Source organism: Alosa alosa, chromosome 1, assembly GCF_017589495.1.
Source record: "Alosa alosa isolate M-15738 ecotype Scorff River chromosome 1, AALO_Geno_1.1, whole genome shotgun sequence".
In the NCBI taxonomy this organism is placed as follows: Eukaryota; Metazoa; Chordata; class Actinopteri; order Clupeiformes; family Clupeidae; genus Alosa; species Alosa alosa.
The window spans coordinates 28,832,438-28,856,151 of NC_063189.1; the positions used below are offsets into that span (position 1 = coordinate 28,832,438).

At 44.5% G+C, this 23,714-nt stretch overlaps 1 protein-coding gene across 7 annotated transcripts in view; it reads right to left on the minus strand.

Moving 5' to 3' along the window:
• dclk2a (doublecortin-like kinase 2a) overlaps window positions 1-23,714 on the minus strand; it is a 42,692-nt gene that overhangs the window by 12,133 nt on the left and 6,845 nt on the right. For 4 of the 7 annotated variants that reach the window (XR_007193708.1, XR_007193709.1, XM_048245645.1 and 1 more), the window contains exons 3-7: window positions 9,814-9,943; window positions 7,602-7,709; window positions 7,067-7,123; window positions 5,769-5,863; window positions 4,251-4,298 (exon numbers count right to left, since the gene is read on the minus strand). Coding sequence is in view for 5 of the 7 variants with exons in the window: in XM_048245645.1 (XP_048101602.1) it covers window positions 4,251-4,298; window positions 5,769-5,863; window positions 7,067-7,123; window positions 7,602-7,709; window positions 9,814-9,943 (438 nt within the window). In the remaining 2 variants the exon portion in view is untranslated. The remainder of the gene's footprint in view (window positions 1-4,250; window positions 4,299-5,768; window positions 5,864-7,066; window positions 7,124-7,601; window positions 7,710-9,813; window positions 9,944-23,714) is intronic. The other 3 variants (XM_048245653.1, XM_048245671.1, XM_048245661.1) reach the window with 3 other exon arrangements.

The window sequence follows — 23,714 nt, forward strand, 5'->3', positions numbered from 1 at the left end:
CATTCATGATATGTTGTCAAATATTGAAGTTGTGGGAAGTACATATAGTAGGAGGGCCTATGTGTCTAATTTGGGGGCTTGTGGGATTCGCATGTTAATTTTTGGAGAGTATTATATCTTTGTTCTAGAGGTTCTTAAGAGTAAAAAGGTTTTGAAGGACGCAAATCAAAGGTCAAATTCAGAAAAGGTCAAATTTGGTGTTTTGTCCATAAACCTCACATTGCTGGTATTATAGTATAGGGGTTGGTGCCAAAAAGCAAAGATATTTTACAAGGTAGTGTGCACAAGTAGACCACATAAACAATACAACATTATAAAACATGTTTAGGCTGATGATTGATCTCTTTAACAAAAAATTGTGCCTAAAATTCTCCGCTTAAAAAAATAATACTTAAAAATAAAATAATACTACACTAATTCAGAACACAAAGTGCAGAGATCTCTGTTAAATCAAGTTTAATAGACTTTTACATAGCTAGTATTAGCTGAAGTCTGTAAGGCCTTCGTAGCCTATGTAAGTGTGAAGAAAAGAAAGGGTAAAAGGATCAGATAGACAAACAGACAGGTGTGTGTGTGTGTGTGTGTGTGTGTGTGTGTGTGTGTGTGTGTGTGTGTGTGTGTGTGTGTGTGTGTGTGTGTGTGTAAGAGAGAGAAAGAGAAAGAGAGACACTAGCAGTGACAGTTGGCTTTCAAATATCAATAAATATCAATAGAATATCAAATAACCTGAAGCACATAGTGCTCTGTTCTTAATGGTTGGTGATATTAGTGACCTTCTAGCCTTCTACATTTGAGCAAGCACATTTTCATAGTTCATGGTGGCACAATCTAGTTAGGTCATATTCTGAGGTGTGTCTTTCTGTTAGTCAGGTGATGGCACACATATTCTGAAAGAAACAGATTTTGGGCTATGTATCCAGTGGCAGATATGTGTGGACTGGTGAATGACCCATCACTAGAGAGACATGCCAAATTTCTTGTTTTTGTCCATGAGAGAGTATGGAGATGGTGATCACAGATCAGCCAACGATTACAACATTACAGTGCAGTTAACAGAACAAAGCAGTTTGGCACCGGAAATCCACCTGTAACAATCTGCATCTATGTAAAATGTGCATCTGCAGCATGCTAAGATTCGCTACTAGAAATCATGTGAAGCAGGCAGGACTCAGTGTCTTCAGAAAAGACGTGGTAGACCATCTTCTGAACCTGCAGCAACACCTGCAAATGCATTAAGTCCATCTAGAGGGACTTTGTACACTTGTTCAGCAGCAGCTGCTGCCAGCATAGATAAGTGCTTCTTCTGTCTGAAGCAGACAAAAGAGTGTCTTCATGAGATGCAAGAGATATAAGTAATATTTTGAAGTCAATGACTTTTAACAGGTAGCCAGTGTAAAGATGCTAGGATGGGGGAAATATGTTCATATTTTTTGTGTGTGTGTGCATCTGTATTTTGTATAAGCTGTAAGCTCTTTAGACAGGTATTATTACAGACAGCGTAATAGCATTGCAATAGCATTGCAATAGTCTATCCTTGAGGTGACAAAAGCATGGATTTATTTCTCGGCATCTGGTAAGAATAAGGACTTCCTTATCTTTAAAAAAATATTCCTTAAATGTTAAAATGAATTTTTGGTGATCTGTTTCATGTGATTATTTAGTGCTAGGTCCTGGTCAATTATAACTCCTAGGTTTTTAACATTTGTGGATGAGGTCATTGAAAGATCCCTATATGTAGCCTGTGATGTGGATAGGATATCCCTCATCTTTTAAGAACCTAATATCACGACTTCTGTTTTATCTGAGTTCTAAAGCAGGAAATTATTCGTCATCCATGTCTTTACATCTCTTATACATGAGTAAAGTTTGGCTAACAGGGTTAATTCATCAGGTTTTATGGAGAGGTATAGTTGTGTATCATCTGCTAAACAACAGGGGCCCCAATACTGAGCCTTGAGGCACTCCATATTTTACCATAATCTGGGTAGATGGTTTATTATGGACCTGTACAAATTGTTGACGGTTGGGAAGGTATGATCTAAACCAAAAGAGTGCTGAGTCTTTGATGCCTATCAAATTTTCAAGCCTAAGTAGTATGTCATGGTCTATGGTGTCAAAGGCAGCGCTGACCAGTATTGGTACAAGGCTAGGTTTATTGAGGGAGGGCTTAATAACTGATGTCTTAAACGACTGCGGTACATGCCCTGATAGCATTGAATTATTTATAATCTAGAGCAAAACATTATCCAGAAGGGGAGAGCAGTCTTAAGAAGGTGAGTAGGAATAGGGTCTAGTAGACTAGTTGTAGATTTTGATGAGAAAATTGTGGAGGTGAGATCTAATATGTTGTGTATATGTAAATGAATTAACGTTGTAAAACCACATAGGCCCCCTGACTAATAGCTTAAATGGTATGTTTCTTTCGTCCCCCATGCCTGTTCCATTCATTCTGGCCAGGAGAGTCGAATGAAACAAAACGCACATTCGACTTCTGCCTAAATAACTCATGAACGGTTTTGTTCAGAGCTGAAATTCCAACTGTATTTGACAGAGGACAGATGTAGGTTGCTAGTGACAAAATATTAGCTTTCAGTGTGGTACGATGTCTTTGTAAAAGACATGTCATTGAAAAGTCCCGGTTCTCCCCCTATATAATAGACGTGCAGGGTAAAGCTTGTCAGGCATACCAACAGTAACTAAGGAGGGCGGGACTTAGCGAAGGGTGAATTGAGGGCAAAGATTGTTAAGGCGAAGCAAGATATTTCATCAGGAGCCACTTCCAGGAACCCGGATCGCGCGAGGGGGGGTCAAAATTCCCCTTTATGCAGAGCAGAGGCAGTGACTGCTCCATTGAAGTCTATGGGCATAGCTCAGAATTTCACCACATATGCTAAGGTCTTGGTTCTATAGAGTTAGGAATATGAATTTTGGGCAAGTTTTCATGATCCTCAAACCCTTCTGAACATTTCAGGTACATTTTTAGCAGTTTTGAGCATTCCAGTCTGGAGAAAATCGACCTTATATCAGGTGTGCGCCGGTTATTTATCCTGCTGCTGTTGGCCGTTTGCAATGTACGCTCATCAATACGTCATCGACACGCCTCTTTATGCAGACAGAATTCGATCCCCATTTCGCGCCTATAGACATGAACTACGACAAAGTATCTTGCTCCGCCTTAACAATCTTTGTTGAGGGGCAGCCATGGCCTACTGGTTAGCGCTACAGACTTGTAACCGGAGGGTTGCTGGTTCGAACCCCATACCAGTAGGCACAGCTGAAGTGCCCTTGAGCAAGGCCCGAGCGCCGCTGTTTTTGCAGGCAGCTCACTGTGCCAGGATTAGTGTGTGTTTCACTAATTCACGGATTGGGATAAATGCAGGGACCAAATTTCCCTCATGGGATCAAAAGAGTATATATACTTATATATTATCTGAAGGGAATTGGCATGCAAATTGAATGACCTCTGTGTATGAAATGTGCTATATAAATAAACTTGACTTGACTTGACTTGACTTGCAAAATTAGCCATTAATAGTAGCCTGGAAATCCAGACCCAAATCTAGAAAGATTTAGGGTCTGGCTATAAGTAATGAAAATGGCCCAACTTTAGGAGCGGCACCAAGCATGCATTTAAAAATATCACTGCATGCAATTGGATAACACTACGACCAATGTTTACTGACTGATTATGGACTCATCTGTTTCGCTCGCCTCTGACCCGCCTACATCAGATACACTGATGTGATTGGTGCAGCTCAGCTCCAATGGCATGGGTAATGAGCATCATTACTGATTGCCAGAGTGACTTGCTGAGCAAATTCAAATTGTGCTCTTGCGAGAACTCTGGATTTCCAAGGTACATTAATGGTGGTTTGGCCAAGCATGCTGCACTTATAGCTTAATATAGGACACTCTTCAGTGTTGATGATTACATGATAAAAAAAATAAAACATATGTAGACAGCAGTAATTCTGCATTAAATGTCCCAGTCTTGTATTGGGTAAAACATTACATTCTTATCAATCAGCATTACACTCTTATCAATCTACATTCACCCTTATCAATCTACATTATACTCTTATCAATCTAGCTCTTTGGCAAAGCCATGAGGTCATTGCGGTGTGATGAAATGTGATCTGGTGTGGTCTGTGAGCAGAGGAGAGGCTGACAGCAGCATGGCAGCGTCTCAGAAGCGGGTGTGGGAGATGCAGGGCCGGCCAGCCGACTGGGAGGACGACAGACTGCAGTACCTGAGCAGGGCATCGGGGAGGCTCCCTCAGCCGCGTGTTGCAGCTGAACTAAAAGCAAGTGGGAAGATAATTCTGTAACTGTGTCAGTGATGCATCCAGGCCCGAAATAGGCTCTGTCCTCCACAGAGGTACAAGGTGCTAAGAGGCACTGAGACAGAGCCGCCTCCTTCTCATCCACTCACTTTAGCATCCCACAGCAATGGAGATGAGAGGACAATGGCTTCAGATACCATAAATAATTGGCAAAGACATCTTTAGGAAGGCAACTGATATTAATATAAAATGAATCCTTCAACAAGTGTGCGTGTTTCTGCTCTGGTCCATATCTGGAATTCAGCAAACTGCCATCTCTGTAGATTTATACTCTATGTGGCTATGAAGAGACATTTGTGGTCAGTTAAATAGGGAATTATAGAGTCAACATAAGCAGTTTCTGGTTTCTATCTGATCAACATCCTGTTAACTGTTCTAATAACGCTGACTACATTGTGCAAATATCCATGGCTCCCCTGGGATCTTATCCAGTCCAGCAATCTAGAGGACACCAATCTGGGGCCGGACGTGCACGTGGGGGTCTAATATAACATGGCACTGAGTAATCCATAAAGCTAACAGACATGTTAATTTGCTCACTGCCTTGTGCTGCTGATGGCTGTAGAGACATAACCCCCCAGAACAAGCCTGCTCTCTATAGGCCAACCCCCCAGAACAAGCCTGCTCTTTATAGGCCAACCCCCAGAACAAGCCTGCTCTTTATAGGCCAACCCTAGAACAAGCCTGCTCTCTATAGGCCAACCCCAGAACAAGCCTGCTCTCTATAGGCCAACCCCCCAGAACAAGCCTGCTCTCTATAGGCCAACCCCAGAACAAGCCTGCTCTCTATAGGCCAACCCCAGAACAAGCCTGCTCTCTATAAACCAAAGCATATGGATGTTTCCCCTCAATCTTCCCATTTATTCATAGTGTCTCTCACCAAAAAAAAATGTTGCGGGCACTCAGACCTAATTGAGTTGAGGGGATGACTGTCAGCACTTAGTCTGAAATAGTAGCATCCCAGTTTGCCTTTGAGGATGCCAAGTCAGTATCTCACAGAGAGGTTAGAGGATTATGCAATCAAATTTACCTTTGGCCTCAAATTGAACTTTGTCTGTGAATGATGTAAGAACTCACAAAGCCCATGTACGTGCCAGCAGGCTTGGTCACGCAACGTCTGGTCACACTGAAGATCTAATTCTGTCCCTGCACTGTCATTCAGAGTTTTGGCCCGTAGGCAGAGCTGGCATTTTGCACAAGATGCACTTCAGCCTGTGTGGACTATAAATATAAATAATTGCTAGCTTTGTTAGAACTGTTTCATACTGCCAGTACACACTTCTTGATTGCTACTTCTATGTATCTAATTGTTCTGCAGTTACCATCAGGCCAATGGAACAAGTGAGCTAACTGATCCTATATGCATACACTTCCCCCACATGGCCACTGTTGGCATGGTTATGGCTGGTTGCCAGACGTGCTTACCTTGAAGCTGTGCATGCTGCGAGGGCTGGTGGGGGAAGAGCTGGAGGATTTGGTGGACTTAGGTGTGGAGATCTGACTGCTGGGAATGCCATTTACTAGAAAGACAGAGATCACATCATGGCAACACAACTCCTCTTTTCTCCCCTGTTTTCTCACATGTGGTGCCACTGTCACAGAGAGCAGCACTCACAGAGTCATGACTATACAGTATAGCTCCACACTCCCATAGCACTACAGCTTTGCCATCTTCTCTTGACTGCCTTACAAGTGTCCCTCTAGAACAGCTGTTGTTCAAGGGATGTGAGCTTAGCTGCTCTGGGACAAAATAAACACTATCACTGTGTCTTAGGTTTACCTCATGGGTGAAAAGTTAGGACAGAATGAGGACATTGGGGTCATTTCTCAACTCAAATTCACTATACACCACAATGAGCAAACAACTGCTGAGGAAATAAGATGTCTTGAGTGCATTTGTGTGCAATAAATGACATTATGTAGCCAGTAGTGAGGGTCACAGTAAATTAACTAATAATTTCAGTCAGAGCTAGGAGCAATTTAACGAATGGCACTGAGACTAAAGGCATGTTGAGTATTTTGTTCCAGTCTCCAGAAGCTTTGAAGATCATCCCTGTGTGTCTATTTTATTCATTTGAACAAAGATGAATGAACTGCAGGAGTTGGGCTGTGTCAGGTCAAACATCCAACACGATACCCAGTCACATCCAACAGGCTGATAATTCTCCTAAATGGGAGCTACCACAGTTACAAAGGAAGAGAGAATATGTTGGCCTTCAACTTATCCATATGTATCCATATGTGTCTAAAGACTAGGAAGGGTCCCAACTTGCTCAGCTGAAGCTCTGTGTAATGGCCCGGCTAACTGCTTTGACTGAGAGCTATAATTTGAATGGCCGAGGCCTGAGTGAGTCCCCCCCCAGATCAGATGCTATGTATGAGTATAGGCTGGACGCTGGCCAGAGGGCAAACTTTAAATAGAGTTGTCTGGTGTGCAGGACAGAGGCCCTGGGAGGGATGCTGAGGGCAGCAATGGTCAGTCAGGCTTCAGGGGCAACAGGGCATTAGGTGTTGGACAGAGACCAACAGCCACTGTGCAGTATGTGACAATCACCCGATTGTCTCCTTTGTGGTGGTGTGACTCTGAACCAAACATGTCAAGTGCTTGTGGAGCTTTGTTTGTCTGAACAAGCTCACAGAGAGGAGAGTATGTGGTAGCATCGTTGTGCAGATGGGAACAGAACAAGCTCATTTACAGCATGGGGCTGTCAGAATGTGCTCACCGGGAGACTTGACAGGTGACTGACTGCTGGTGGAATAGTGGCCTGTGGCTCTTCTCACTGAAAAAGACAGGAGGGAGGGATGGGGAAAGACAGGAAAAGACAGAGTATGAAAGAGTGATGGCTGACAAAAAGGAGAGTGATGTATAAAGAGACCTGAGGAGGTGGGTTTACAATTTAAAAGCCACTTTGGCACCAAGATATGAATGATTAATAAAACATGAATTAGTAAAGCTGCCAGTGTCATGACACCCCGACAGCAGAGAAACACTTCATGAAATATTCATCACTTTATGTGATTTCATCTGTTCAAACTTCAGCCTACTAACACAATAGCAAGTCAGGATATGCTGAGAGAGAAATAGAGAAAGAATACTGATAAACAAGTGTGTGTGCGTGTGTGTTTGTGTGTGTGTGTGTGTGTGAGTGTGTGTGAGTGTGTGTGTGTTAGTGTGTGTGTGTTCTATCTATCTATCTATCTATCATGACAATGACAATGATGATGATGATGATGATGATGAAGATGGCAGTGACATACCTGACCCAGGGGACTTGCTGCGGCGTGTGGCTCCTGGGCTCTTGGACCCTGCTGAAGCCCTTGCGGGAGTGGAGGATCGTGTGTACGAGGACTTCAACACTCGACACTCTAGAGGAAATAAAAGTCCAGTGAGTGACCAACTCCTCCCGATGCTGTCGGGAACAAGCATACCCCACCTATCACATGGCTGTCTACAGACACAAGACATCTGTCCACACTGAGATACAATATTACAAGTAGTAGAATAGCAGACGTTGTCAGATGACACTACAGAGTTATGAACGTGCAAACACTTTAATTACAAATTCAAGTCAAATCAAACAGTGAATACTTCATTCATACTTAAATCTACTTCACATGAGGTCATTTTTGCACACATATCAGGGTACTTGTATGGTCCAAAACACAATTTCCTCTTTAGAGGGGATGCTGATCTGACCGCTGTGTGAAGTGGTGTGATTCCCAGCCATGCTCTGATGGGATGGGATGGTCAGAGTGGACGGGAGAGGAAGCAGAAATGGGCTCCCATAGGCCACATTTACACATGACGGATGACCGCAGCAAGGGAGCATGAAGCTACAATACACAAGTAAGACTATCGTTTTGAAAAGCAGGTGTGTGTCCAGAACTTGGCTATGGTGCTTGTGTGTGTGTGTGTGTGTGTGTGTGTGTGTGTGTGTGTGTGTGTGTGTGTGTGTGTGTGTGTGTGTGTGTGTGTGTGTGTGTGTGTGTGTGCTCAGTGTGCAATGCGGGATTCAAGACCCGTCTCTCCAGAAAAGATGCCTAAATACAGTTGTCTATCTTTGCAGAGCAGGGCTACAGAGGGTGAGTTGCACCAGATGTTAGTTAAGAGTGGAGCTGACTCTGCCGAGCTACTTTCCCATGCCAGATGTATGTAACTGACACTATGAACTGAAGTCAGAGCACATCAAGCCATTTCTCTTGAGAATAGGCTGATCTGCTCTAGCCAAGGGATCCGACAAATATAGACTACTGCACGTATATGTAGAGAAACATGTTTTGAACACTGAGTTCTACAGCCAATCCATGGAACCATTCCCACAGATATATCTGCTCGGGCTTTTAAGACGGTTGTCAGAGAGATTATTTGAGGAATTTACTTACAGACAGGCAGAAAAACTGTGGTGAGGAGGAATGAAAGTATGTCTGTATTTTTGGAAAGGCCCTAGTTTACTTTAAATGGATCAGGGTCTGAGAAGTAGGCCAGAGACACGACGGAGACGACTGCATGTTGAGGGCTGGTTTTAACAGTAGCTCTTTGCTGTGGTGAGTGTGAGAGATTTCTCCACCCAAACAGGATGTACCCCGCGGGAATAATAGACTATCTCTAAAATCAGCCACGAGACGTGCGGGGAACAAAGACCTCAGAGCACGCTGTGCGAGCCCCACCTCTACCCTGGTGCTCGGACCCAGATATCCTTAGGAGACTAACCAAGGTAGAGGCTACTGCGCCAAGGAAGTCACATCCAGTAACAAGGGTCATCACCGCGCCCAGTTCATAACTGTCTTTCAAGGACATTGTTGGTGGAATGATAGCACTACAACAGCCACTGAGGACATGTAGAATGGAGACAGAATCACAGACACTGAGTCTACTGTATCCCTGGTAGAATGGAGACAGAATCACAGACACTGAGTCTACTGTATCCCTGGTAGAATGGAGACAGAATCACAGACACTGAATGGAGACAGAATGAGACACTGAGTCTACTGTATCCGTGGTAGAATGGAGACAGAATCACAGACACTGAGTTTACTGTATCCCTGGTAGAATGGAGACAGAATCACAGACACTGAGTCTACTGTATCCCTGGTAGAATGGAGACAGAATCACAGACACTGAGTCTACTGTATCCCTGGTAGAAGGCAGGCGTGACGACATGTGTGTTTGTAGGGCATTAGTAATACTGTGTGTTGTGAATGTCGTGTTAGTACTGTAAGCATCGCTGTATCACTACATCAGCAAAATGCAGGTACTGACTATCGGGCTTCACATACTTACGTGTGAAAAGCACACAAACACACAAATAAATAAATAAAAATAAACAAATACAGACTATTCACTCCTGCCTTCTGGGAGGTGCATGTGGAGAAAATACTACACTAGGAAGATCCTTGAGAGACCTCCAGGGTTGACAGGATGACAGTGAGGGTGAGAGGGTGAGGGAAGTTAGTGCGTAATCAGGCCTACCAGTTAGAAAGGCTGCTGAAGCCTTACCACTGTGATCCAACACAAAGTCATCCTGGGCATAGCGGTGTTTCTCTGGGCCGCATGCGATGAACACGTCATCCTCCCCAAAGAAGTCTTGCAGGCATGAGATCTGGAGGAGGGCAGAGTAAAATGAGAGAGAGAGAGAGGGGGGGGGGCAGTGGGAGAGATTTGATTTAAATGCACAGTATAGAAAAAGGCTGTGTGTGAGAGAACTGATCACATGGCTAATATATTTGAGATGGTGTTTTTGGGGGGGGGGATATGTACTATGTATTTATATGGCTCATATTAATCCCCACAGGATTAAAATGACTGACATTGACTTGTCATTCAGTCATGAGAAAAAGTAGTCATTCAAAGATTACTGAAAGAGCACTTCATGTTTCAGCATCTTCATTTTACACACTGAAGCAGTTCCACAGTTGAACACTCCAGGCTGATTACACCATATACTCACAGCTCATCCCTCTTTCTCCTCAGTCCACATCTCCTCAGTCGAGCTGTGCTACTGTACATGTGGACGTGTCTAGCCTTAACACTTTCTAAAGACTAGTAATTACATGCTGGCACTGCACAGAGACAGTTTAATTAAAGTGTTTCTGTTTGAAGCTGTGTCTGTTTAAAAGATCCTTTTCGAGAGAGAGAGAGAGAGAGAGAGAGACAGAGAGAGAGAGAGAGAGAGAGAGAGAGAGTTTTGGAGGATATGAGAATGTATCCGTACAGGGACTGCAGCATCACAGAACGAAGGATCCTATTCGTCATTCTTGTTGCCAAGGCAATAGCAACCCCTGCAGTTGTCCATAGTTGTGTGTGTGTGTGTGTGTGTGTGTGTGTGTGTGTGTGTGTGTGTGTGTGTGTGTGTGTGTGTGTGTGTGTGTGTGTGTGTGCGGCGCGCGTGTGCATTGTGTTAATATCTATCTATCTAAGAAAGAAACAAAGAAAGAGAATCCATTTAATAAAGATTTTTTGATTCTCAGGTGTGTGCTTGTGTGTGTGTGTGTGTGTGTGTGTGTGTGTGTGTGTGTGTGTGTGTGTGTGTGTGTGTGTGTGTGTGTGTGTGAGAGAGAGAGAGAGAGAGAGAGAGAGAGAGAGAGACAGATGGGCCTCAGGCTGAGCACTAGAGGGGGTCGCTGGTCTCGAGGAGAGTCAGAGACTAGGTTTGAATGGAGTTGGACCAGAGACAGGTAAACAGACCCTCCAAAGCCCCTCTGCACCCCCTCTTCTGAACAAGCTTTAAATGCAACCGTGATCAGGCCACCAACAATAATGAACACCAGTACACAAATGAATGATGTACTGATGAAATTAACCAATAGGGATGCCATCAAAGTAATGCTTCTTTATGTGTTGGATGGAATGTGTAAACACATTATCCAGTCCTACAGCTCAGCATTCATACAATACAATACAGGTTCAGTCACTCAGGCAACCCATCAGCATATGCATTGGCACTCAATTCCCTCTGATCTGGCCATGCTATGACTTTCTCCTGTCTTTTATGTACAGTATGTGGCACACTGTAGCACCCGCAACACAACCAAATATCTGTAATATTACTTGAATACATTTTGAAGGTCATTTTGACATATGTGTTTTACCTTTGGCGTATGTGTTGTCCCTTTTTTTGCATTTTTAGATTAAGGTGTACACATGATATAAAAGATTCTAAATGTAAATCAAAGTGTAGTTCATGTCCCTCTGCAACTGGGGCAGATGGCTGAAATGTGCTGGGTCATTCTAGTGCAGGGAGCGCTCCTGGCTGGTGACAGAAAGCTGAGGAGAGAACGGAGCTCTGCTGACAGTGTGCAACTCCTCTCTACACACCAGCAAGCACACACCATCAGCACAACTGGAGACATGGCTGATGGAGATGCTGATTGGACAGCGAGATGTGAAACCCTGGACGCAGCAATGGGATGTCACCTCTATGTTCAGGAGTGCGCAGGCGTGTGGTGCCAGCAGTCACCTTCAGTGGCACATCCCCCCAGGAGAATGATGCCTCTCTAAGCTACAGAGACACACAAGCCTCACACTCCAAGTGCTGCCACAGCAATCCAGGAGGCCTTAGCAACGGTTGCTGGATGGGGATTTCCGTGGCAACGTGGCAGGCTCGGAGCTGCAGGTGCTGCAAGTCTCTGCCTCGCCTCTCTTCCCCTCAGGCTGTGCACAGGCTACAGAGCCTGACCCAGTCATTTCCACCGGCCCGCTGAGCACCAGGGGAGACATAAAAAGAGGGGAATGGAAGGACTGCGATAAGAATCAAAGGGGGGAGGCATGTGAGATGGGGGAAAGGGAAATAAGCAACACTTTCAACTGCAAGGAGATGCTCAGTCAAATACACCATAGCCAAACCAGCCGGCTTTCACAAAATGTCTGCTCACACAATGACTGGACAGGAGAGAGGGGGGTTCATGGACAGAGCATGCTAGTGCTTTTCTGCTTCAGTGTAAGGATACATTCAATTTTTGAGGGATAAATGCATGCCAGTGTATATGAACTAATGTGTGGTGGTGATTGTGCTGCCTAACAGCAGCCCATTTAGTCCATGATATAACTGCACTGTACTGTATACGCTACACAAGGATTACAGACAGCATTTGCCACTGCTGCACCAGTAAAAACAGCCAGAGGCATTGTGACTGTCTGTGTTGTTTAGCCTGCTTGCTGATGACATGGTGTGCGTGCGTGTGTGTGTGTGTGTGTGTGTGTGTGTGTGTGTGTGTGTGTGTGTGTGTGTGTGTGTGTGTGTGCGTGCGTGTGCGTGTGCATGCGTGCGTGCATGTGTGTGTGTGTGCGTGCACGTGTGTGCGTGCGTGCGTGCGTGCGTGCATGCGTGTGCGTGCGTGCGTGCGTGTGCGTGTGTGTGTGCCAGTGTTTGAGGGATCATCCTGTCAGTAGCAGGGGCAGACGCTGCCTCAGTCTGTCTCATCATATGATCAGTCACCCGGCAACAGGGCGCAGTATACGGATAGTCAGGGTTGACAGGGACAGCGCAGGAACGCCTAAAATCAGACGCAGTGTCTGAACAAACACACACGAGAGAGAGAGATCCCCCTCATCACAGCAGCACATCCAGAATGCAGCCAGCATCTGAACCCATGTAGAGTTCACTTCTAGGCGCATGCCTTTTCTAGTACATTTAAAGCAGATCCTACATCTCTACAATAAAACTGCTGAAATATGGATACACTAGTGATCAGGACAAAGACAACCCCAAATGATCATTTCCATATTATAAGTGGAAACCACAGTCAGTGGTTTTCAGCATAGTCCCTGACTGAAGGCCAGTTTGTTGGGGAGGCTATCCTGTGTAGTGGCACAGCCTGTGATTAGAGAGGCAGTGTGATTAGAGGCCCCACTGCAGTGGGGAGGGCAGGCAGAGAGAGAGACATGCGTGCGGCTGGCTGGGGGCCCCACCCCCACATCAGCGCCCTGACAGCCTGATCGCTGTAATCAGCCCAGCCCAGCCCAGCCCAGCCCCTTAGCCCACTCCTGCTCCTGCTCCCGCCCCTGCCCCTGCTCCTGCTCCTGCCCCTGCCTATGCTCCTGCCCCTGCTCCTGCCCTGTGCGCTTCGCTGTGGGTAATGAGGGACACTGGAGGCAGGGGGCTCCCCTGCTGTGGCAGAGAATGAGGAAAGGGAGCTGAGGATGGAGAATGGCTCAGATATGGAGGAACAGTAAGAGCTGCCCCATTCCAAGGTCACATGAACTCTTTGTTGCTGTTGCAGAGGATAACGTCTCATCCATCACAGGCTAAGGAGGTTACAAATAAAAGGACCAATTTAAGGAGTCTCCAGGTGCCAAATCAGAGAGAAATAGTTATTACTGTATCCTACAGACACTGTGCTCCTTAGATCATGTATTACTTCAATATGTCACATATTCAGTGCGTTGCATCATATAGATGCTAACTGGGTGGATACATAAAGGCCACGTAGAGCTGCATGGCACCTGGAGCAGGGGTGAGTCAGCTGGCCACTGGGCTGTGAGGGGACAGAGGCGAGAGGCTTTATTTACTCATGACTCCTGCGCTGCCAGGAACATCTGCTCAGACGGGGGAGAGGATTAGAGCCGGCGTCCAGCCCCACAGGCATGCCATATTTAACATGGCTGTGCAAAGCGGGCCCCTTAAACAGTGGATTACAGAGCTGCTGCAGCACAGCGCAGCTTAGGCCTAGCCAACACACACGAGGGTCAGTCTGGGCTGAGTGCTTGGGACAGCACTAATAAGCCACCAAGTACGCCGTTTACCAAGAAAAGCTCCAATTAAACATGCAAACATCCTGAAATCCAACACAGCATACAAGCTGGATAGCTTTGGGTTAAACACATGAGGTTCTCCAATGAGAGACCAAAACTTGGGAGTAATCTGTTAGCAGTGGAGACACAGAGACGTCAGACAAGCAAAAAGGAACTCTTTGGTATCCTAGTTAAAGTGCCATTAATAATGTAAACTTACACACAAGTGACACATGAGCACATCTTGGGGATTTGTCTGTAAGGCTAAGATCCATGTGGTACATATATACTATGCTACCTATATATATTTAATGAGACAGGATTTCCTTCTTCTCAGACCTAAGAGAAAAAAGCATGCCATTGAAACCAGTGGTTAGCAGTCCCAGGTTATGTAGTAGATCATAGAAAATGATCTGAGTGTTACACCATAGTCATATGACCACAGGTCTGCAATCAAGTTGAAGCCGCTAATTCACTGTGTTTTGGAGGAAAGCACAGGAAGCTCACATCAGTCCTGTGCAGAGGTGTAGTCTACGTGATAGGCAGGAGTACGCAGCATACCCACTTAAAATAGGTAGGACTTCACAGCATACCCACTTAACCTGTTGAGGAGTGAATTCTTTAAGACAATGCGGTTCCCCAGAGAGTGAATTATTTTCCTGGCTCCTTCTAGAATTCTACGCAAACGTTCTATAGTTTCAGTGTTCTTAAAATTGTTTAATGGCAGAAAAGTCCCTGAGGGTAATTGTTGCGTCATGTTATAGAACCTTTTTCGAAAACGTTCTAATCACATATTTGTGATCGTACTCCCAGGGGCCCAGCTGCATCTGATCACATATTTGTGACCGTACTTCTCAACAGGTTAAAATAGGCAAGGATACGTATTAACATTTGGGCTTGATCACAGTATACCCACTTAAAATAGGCAAGGATACGTATCAACATTTGGGCTTGATCACAGTATACCCACTACAGCTAACTGCTATCACAGTATACTGTACCTACTACAGCTAAGTAGACTACACCACTGGTCCTGTGTCTCTGTATCAGACAGATCCTCTCCATTGTCCATCACCTCCTCTGCCATGTTCTCCTGCTCAGCCAGAGGTGACAGCAGCAGCTCTGAGTCATCAGTGCTAACACAGAGACAGGAGCCAAGGAACATGGAGCCAGCTGCCAGCACAATGATCAGCCGCTCATTATATTAAAACAGCCATTGCACTACATATAGATAGATAGATAGATAGATATAGATAGATAGATAGATAGATAGATAGATACTTTATTGATCCCCAAGGGGAAATTCAAGAATATATATAAATATTATAATATTATATTATAAGATATATAAATATGTGTGTGTGTGTATGTGTGTGTGTGTGTGTGTGTGTGTATGTGTGAAAAAACAGAAAAATATGCACCAAAACAAAGCCAGTGGCAGAACAGAGGGTGTTGACAGCATTGGAGTTGACGATGGAGCTTGAACGGGGGGTGAGAGAGGGCAGGACTGGTGCAGTGTGATGACAGCTCAGCTCAGCTCAGCTCAGCTCAGCTCAGCAGCTCCTGTCCATACTGCCTCAGCGCTCCAAGAGCTGACCTCATGTCACACTATAGTGTAGCTTGGGCGACACCGTTTTTGGGTGCTGGACAAAGTCTGACCACCCAAGTCCAGTCCTGAGTGATATCTTTTCTTACTGCCCTCTGTCCAGCCTCTTATCTTGGCTGGAGATGGAAGGGGAATGTTCTCGAGTGTATTTTAAGCTGACCTGTCGTCCTTGCAAATGAGGACACTGCCTGTTTGTTTTTGGGGAGCAAAAAAAATCAGACGGAATCTAGTCCAGGCACCACAATGTCTGATATGAATTTGGTATTAATACGCACAGCCATTCCAGACGCTAAGCCTAAAATCTCCCCTACAGCCTATCTAACAGTCATGACAGTTTAGCGATGAACACGAAAAAGAGAAAAAATCCTCTGAGTGAGTGTGTGCGTAACTAAGCCCCCTCCACTTACAGGTCTAACGCTAAACGCTGATGACGAGCTCTATCAGGAGGGCCTGAATGGTCCCCGAGGTCTGACGCTCAGAGAGGACCACTCATCCCCCTACACAGCCACCCAACGCTCCCAGCATGCTCATCTCTGACATCACAGCACACACTCCTCCACATCTTCACTCCATGGGCCCAGGGACTCAGGCTGCCCACACAGCTACTGCAAATAGAGCTCCGCTACTTACACATTACACAAGCTACTTGCACATACAAAACACGAGCGCCCACACTGAGACATGAACACACTTAGGCAAATGTGCACTGTATCCTTTACAATCTGCCTGTCCATTTGTTTGGGAATACTATGCATGTACTGTATCTCTCTCTCTCTCTATCTCTCTCTCTCTCTTTCTGTCTCTCTATCTCTCTCTTATATAATTATATTAATTCATTATTATTATATTTAATTAATTATTGACATATTATTTGTCATCCTCACATACTGTCCATGTGGATTATCAGTTCCTGAGTTGAACCACACACACACACACACACACACACACACACACACACACACACACACACACACACACACACACACACACACACACACACTTGGAATACACACTCCTGTTTTCTGCTGCTTGACTTGGGTCCAGATGGTGCTGCATATTAATTATGGGGGCCAAAACAATGAGCACCCCAACTGAAGTTTGACCCCAACAGTCATGCTCTTTAATCCATCCCTAACCCTTCAAACTGTTTCTGGTTAAGCGAGCCTGGTGTTGCTAATGTCCAGTCAGCTTTGGAAACAGGACATCTTTGAAGTGTTGTGTGCTTAGCTCCTCCCTTCTGACACAGATTAGAGACCATGAGTGAACGCTATGACCTGATCAGTGGTCAGCCGTGCCTTGCATGCATTATTGCGTCGCGTGCCTCATAAGTGTCTGATTTGAGATCAGCGCCACATGTGCTCTTTGTTACAGCACCACAAGAACACACTGACAGATTCAGCCCTTTTGTTGTGCTAATCCATACCAAGGGCTGCCTATCAATCAAACTGGGCCCTCCCCTCCCCCAATTTCCATTATAAAAACACATGGCCACGTTCCTCTCTCAGCTCTCTCCCCCTGTACTACAGAGCTCTCAGTCGGTGGCTGGTTTTCCCCTCTCTCTCCTCCTGTCCTCTACCTCTCTATCCCTCTCTCTCCTCCTGTTTTCTATTCCTCTCTCTCCTCCTGCCCTCTATCTCTCTCCTGCCCTGTATCCCTCTCTCTCCTCCTGCCCTCTATCCATCTCTCTCCTGCTGCCCTCTATCCCTCTCTCTCCTCCTGCCCTCTATTCCTCTCTCTCCTCCTGCCCTCTATCCCTCTCTCTCCTCCTGCCCTCTATCCATCTCTCTCCTGCTGCCCTCTATCCCTCTCTCCTCCTGCCCTCTTTCCATCTCTCCTCCTGCCCTCTATCCCTCTCTCTCCTCTTACCCTCTATCCCTCTCTCTCCTCCTGCCCTCTATCCATCTCTCTCCTCCTGCCCTCTATCCCTCTCTCTCCTCCTGCCCTCTATCCCTCTCTCTCCTCTGGCCCTCTATCCCTCTCTCTATCCCTCTCCTCCGGCCCTCTATCCCTCTCTCTATCCCTCTCTCCTCCTGCCCTCTATCCCTCTTGTCTTCTCTCCATTCCCAGTCCAGACCAATCCAGAGGAAGAGAGGTTGCGGGCCTGGCGCACTCTTTGGGATCCACAATTCTAAAAGGCAACATCATAGCTCAGCTAATCCCCATCACTGCACTCGCATCCGTAATCAAATCAGATCAAATGATAATGAGGTCTCTGCCACTTCATCAACACGCTGATCTGCTGAGAAGAACACAATCTGGACGCTTAGGAGTGCAATGCATTTATCAGTGATTAAGAAAACAGCAAACACATATGAGGGAGCCCAGGGTTTGGCGACACATTTCCAGTCTAGTAAAGTTAACAAGTCTAATAGAGCAGACAGCTGTTTGGGTGCATTTTCCCGCTTGGGTGTAATGAACAAAATGTCACTGAGACTGCAGTTTCAGTCTATTGCGATTTGCAGTCCCTTCAGAGAATCTGGAAGCTTCAACCAAGGTCTCAGACAGCTGGTTTATATTCCTGACAGAGTCTGTACTCTCTCTGGTGTATAAAATGCCTGCTCTCACAAAAGAAAACAAGTCACAATTCCACAGGCAACTGACACAGCACAGTTTTTCTTAAGAATTTTGGTCCTACCCAATCAATTAAGAGTCTGAGCTCTTAACAACCATGTTCGAGGCCCTATTTCGTTAACAATACTGAGGGCAATGTACAGCTGTCTAATGCCCACCGCAGAATGCAGTGACTGTTCCCTGACGCATTTCTGGGAGAGCAGAGCACATTGTATCTAGCCTACTCATAGAAACACTGGGAGGAGAAAGAAAAAAAAATGATATGGACAATAGGAGCTCAGAGAAGAGGAGAGGTGAGGAAAGGGGTGAAGAGGGACTGCGTTACGATAAACGCCAAAGCCCTCCTCCTTTCCTCTTTTCTTCACTCCATGTTCATTTCTCCACCACATAATGTTTCTGTTTCATTCCTATCTGGGCCTCACATTTCATCATGGACAGCTTATTTATACTTATAATGTTGGACAAACACTGATCTCAAGTGAATACCAAAGATAGATACTCATTTCTAATCGCACTCATGGGAAATTAAAAGAATAGAATGAAGATACCAAACGGTTGCACTATAACTCACACAATTTACACAAGTTGACAGGAGTAAAAAAACAAAGATATAAATATTTAATGTGCTAATATTAGAATAATGTATGATGTGTGCTGGATCTAGTACTATGAACTAGTATGTACAAAGCCCAAACAGCACAACTACTTTTTTAGAATAAATCTAAATGATAATTCCAACTACTTTGGCAGAGATCATTTGTAGTTGTAATTAGCCATCAAAAGATTGGAGGAAATAAAGAGAGACTAAGAAAGCCTCTCTGTTGTTGGCTACTGGTTGTAACCCCCTCAGTCCATCCCATTCCATCCCTGCCCCCGCCACACACCCACTCACAGCTCAAAGTAGCCCCGCACCTGCCAGCTGCACTTTAAATCCCAACAGCCTTCAAGTCTAATTACCCCAGAGATGGGTCTGCGCCTAGTGGGGGTGCCTCCCGGCCCCAGCACACACACACACACACACACACACAGACAGGCGCAAGCACACGTACATACACACACATGTATACACACACACACACACACACACACACACACGCACACGCACACACACACACACACGCACATACACACACACATTCTGACACCCATGCCTAGGGAGACAGATGGTAGGCAGGGCTCAGTGGCCTTTGTTTTCTAGTAGCATATTACGTTAGCATGTCATCCACCAAAGATATTGCACATTACATCTTTCAAGACTGTATTATTCATGTAATTACTGTATTTACAAACATCTAGTTTATAATATAAAATGTATGTTTCATTTTGCATTACGTCTTTATGTAACATGCCGAAAAACAAACAGCCATGATTTAGCCTACTTCTGATGCTTGTCAGGGTTATATTTCATCAAATGTCAAGACCAAAATGGATATAGCATCTAGTCTCTATCATATTTCAAAGACGAGAATTTGAGAACGGTCAGCAGCTTCACATGATAAGTTAAAAGCGTATGACACCAGGACAGACCATGTGCTTCCATTCTATGAGTACAGACATCAGCCTTGACTTAGTGTGTTAATAAAATGCCCTCGTCTCAATCTTTCAAAAACTAAAGAGGAATTTAAAATACATGCTCATCAAAATACGACAAGGCTTTCAGTATTCACCCACTAGCACACATGCAGATGCATGCATGCAGACAACGCCTTCCTTCATCACCACACACACACACACACACACACAAGGTACAGACTGCCTCTCTCAAACATGCACAATGACACCTCCTGCTGCACATCCTGTCGACTGTGATGGAATAGCAGGCTGGCATGGGAGGTGTGCGTGGCATCTCAGGGTGTGAAAAGGCGCTTAGCTTTAGGGGGGGAACACAGTAAACAAGTCAATCTGCAGGATTAGATCCCACATCTTAATCCCAGAGAGAGTGCTCTTGCCAAGGAGTCGACAGCATCAGGAGACAGCGGCCATTTCGTGTGAGCAGCTCAGACTGGCTAAACACAACAGTAGCAATACAGATAATCACAACAAATCTTAACCAACATTTATGACTATCAGCTAGAGATTAATACCATTTGCAGTCATTATTTCTAGATGCATATGAAATTAGATTGAAATGGTTCATTATAGTTTTCATGAAGGAGGCCATTTTGAATTGAAAAAGAGCCAATGCATTCTTTATTAGCTTGGTACAAAAGCTCAACATGTAATTTATTTGGCCTGTTATACCTGTCTCAGGTGTGAAATTAGTAACAAATGTAATGCTTTGATTGGATGCTCTCATAACCACTGCCTGCGGCTGTAATGTCATTATGTAAATGAAGTTAAGTATTCTTACAGTGTCATACACCACAATACATTTCCAGTGGCCTCAAGGCACAACATGAGCCTTTCTTCTGCGTTCCTGCATTGAGCACCACTCCTCTAGGGCCCTGTGCTCATGCCCAGTGCAATGCTAAAGTCACCTTCATTAAATCTAGATGCATGTGTGTAGGACATAGGAGACGTCCTCTAGCACACAAGCACATGAGTGGAGCCACCACACAACAGTTAGGGTTCCAACTTCCTACTGAAACGTAAGCATTCCAGACATAACGGGTCCACAGAGACAGACATGGAGGGAAATGCAAAATACTGTCTAGCAATGTGTGGAGCCAATGTGAAGCATTACCATAATCATTTTTTATTCACCTTCACTAGGCACTTCTAAGGTGCTCTTTTGCATAATTCCAGTGGATCAAGTGAGGATAGAATCAGGAGGATTCCGGAGGATTCCCTGTGATATTCAGTGGAGACACGCCAGTGCCTGACAGACAGCCCAGAGCTCCCTCATTGTAATGCATGCCTGCAAGGGGCCAAATCCCCTGGTGACATCATCAGGAAGCGCCGTTGGCTTGCGGGGAGGCTTTCCCCCATCATCTCATGAGACCAACACATGGGGAGAAGGAAACCCATTCTCTAGTTCCCATTTGTGTTTCTCTGAGTGGGCTTTCCTCACGTGTCTTCCTGTCTTCCTCTCCTTCCTACTGCCTCCCTCTCACACATGTGCTTTCCTCCTCCCTCACTCCCTTACATACTTTCATCTTTTGATATCATTCGTCTAACTGAAAAAAGCAACACCCATAAGCACACCATTAATTTCTTACTCAGGGTAGCTAGAGTTATATGGTAATTAAAAAATATATAATGCAAAATAAGCGATTGCACAAATATGCACCCCTTAGTAACTGACCTAAATCAACAGCGGTCCAGCCAATTGGTACTAATAATCTCACAATTAGTGAAATGGAGATCGTCTGCATGCAGTGAATGTGTATAGTATAGTAATATAAAGATAGCTGCATCTGGAAGGTCCAGACACTGGTCAATCAATATTCCTGGCTATAATTCAAACATGAAGACAAAAAAACACTCCAAACAACTCAAAGAAAAGGTTATTGACAAGCGTACTGTAAGTGAGGGGGTGGATACAAAAAAAAAAACATCCCATGGAGTTTAGTGAAATCCATCATTAAGGAATATAAGAAATTATGGCAAATGTGCAAATCTGCCTAGAGCAGGCCGTCACCACAAACTGAGTGACCGTTCAAGAAGAATAATGGTGGGGGAGGCCACCAAGGCATCTATGACAACTCTGAAGAAGTTAAAATCTTCAGCATCTGAGATGGGAAAAACTATGCATACAGCAGCCACTTTTGCCCGAGTTCTTTACCAGTCAAAACTCTATGGGTGAGTGTCAAATCTCGACTAAAGTTCGCCCAAAGAAATGTGGGAGACTCCAAGGTCAAATGGAAGAAGGTTTGTTGGTCTACTGAGACCAAAATTGAGCTTTTAGGCTATCAGACTAGATGCCAAACACAGGACATCACCAAAAAACACACCATCCCTAATTTGAAGCCTGGTGGTGGTAGCATCATGCTGTGGGGATACTTCTTGACAGCAGGCCCTGGAAGGCTTGTAAAGGTTAAAGTCAAATTAATCCAGCAACATATATGAAAATCCTGGAGGACAATCAAATTCAGTCTGCAAGAGAACTACGACTTGGAGAAGATTTACTCAAGACAATGAGCTGAAGCCTACAGCGCAAACTACACAGAAATGGTTTAAAGACAACATGGTGAATGCTCTGGAGTGGCCGAGTCAAAGCCCAGACCACAATCTTATAGAAAACCTGTGGCTGGACTTAAACAAGGGCTGTTCACGCCCGATCCCCTTCCAACCTGGCAGAGCTTGAGCAGTTTTGCAAAGACAAATGGGGCAAAATTGCAATATCCAGATGTGCAAGCCTAATTGAGACCTATCTATGCAGACTGCATGCTTTAATTGCATCCAAAGGTGCATCTACTCAATGCTGACTTGTAGGGGGTGAATATTTATGGCATCACTTATTTTGCATTATATATTTTTAATTGATTAACATTACATACACTACTAATGTAAATCTGCTTTCACTTTGACATTAAAGAGGGGATTTTTGTCAATTATTTGTAAAAGTGTAAAAGTAAAAGTGGAAATATCCAAGGCACTGTATTTATATTCATCACACATACCCAGCTTCACTGTCTGAGAAATAGTCAGCCCAGGATCAATATATACTGTATATATAGGATATTTATATAAATGTGACCCTGCAAGGCAAAACCAGTCATTTTGCGCACGGTGCTATTTTGAGAAAATCCACGATAAACAAAAGTACAGGTTAAAATGTCGAATTTCATGTTTTCGCATAATTCGACAGTATACAGTCTACACTTTCATATTGTAAACAAATTTCACGGATAAACATACGTTTTGACTGTTACACCCTTACTTTATTTAGGTGAAGATTCAACACATTAGCAGTCATTCCCTTTGTCCACGCCGCTATAAGGTTTTATGTTAGGGTATGGTAGAGCTAATTTACTCATTAGGCTACTCATTACTCGTTACTCAATGTGTCAGCTCTATATCGTTCTTGGCAGATGTAACCGAATATGAATGTGAAAGACTAGGGGGCAACTATGGTTGAAACTGCATAGTCATTCATCTGCTTCAAAGTCACGCTACCGTAAGGCTAATCATAGCTGTGCCCTCACACTATCGCACGTGACGATTTTCTCCTCTTCTGGCGTATCGTGACAGGAGAACTATACATGGATTTCTATGGAACGTCACGAAAACATGTGTGCGCAACCAAGAGGCAGAAAGCACCATAGAACAGCATAGATCAATGCAAAAGAGCAAAAGAATAAAATGAGTTTTTGTGCTGAAAACTGCACCAATTAAAAATCACGATGGTTAGAGAATGTTAAATATGTTCAATATCCCTAACGGAATGCATGTCTTCGCCAAAAATGACAAAATACGATGTTATATTAATAATCCAAATGAACGTCAAACTTTGAAATATAGTCTGAAATGAGATGATATTATCATTGAGACAACAGGGGTATACAAAAAAATCCGATTGTAG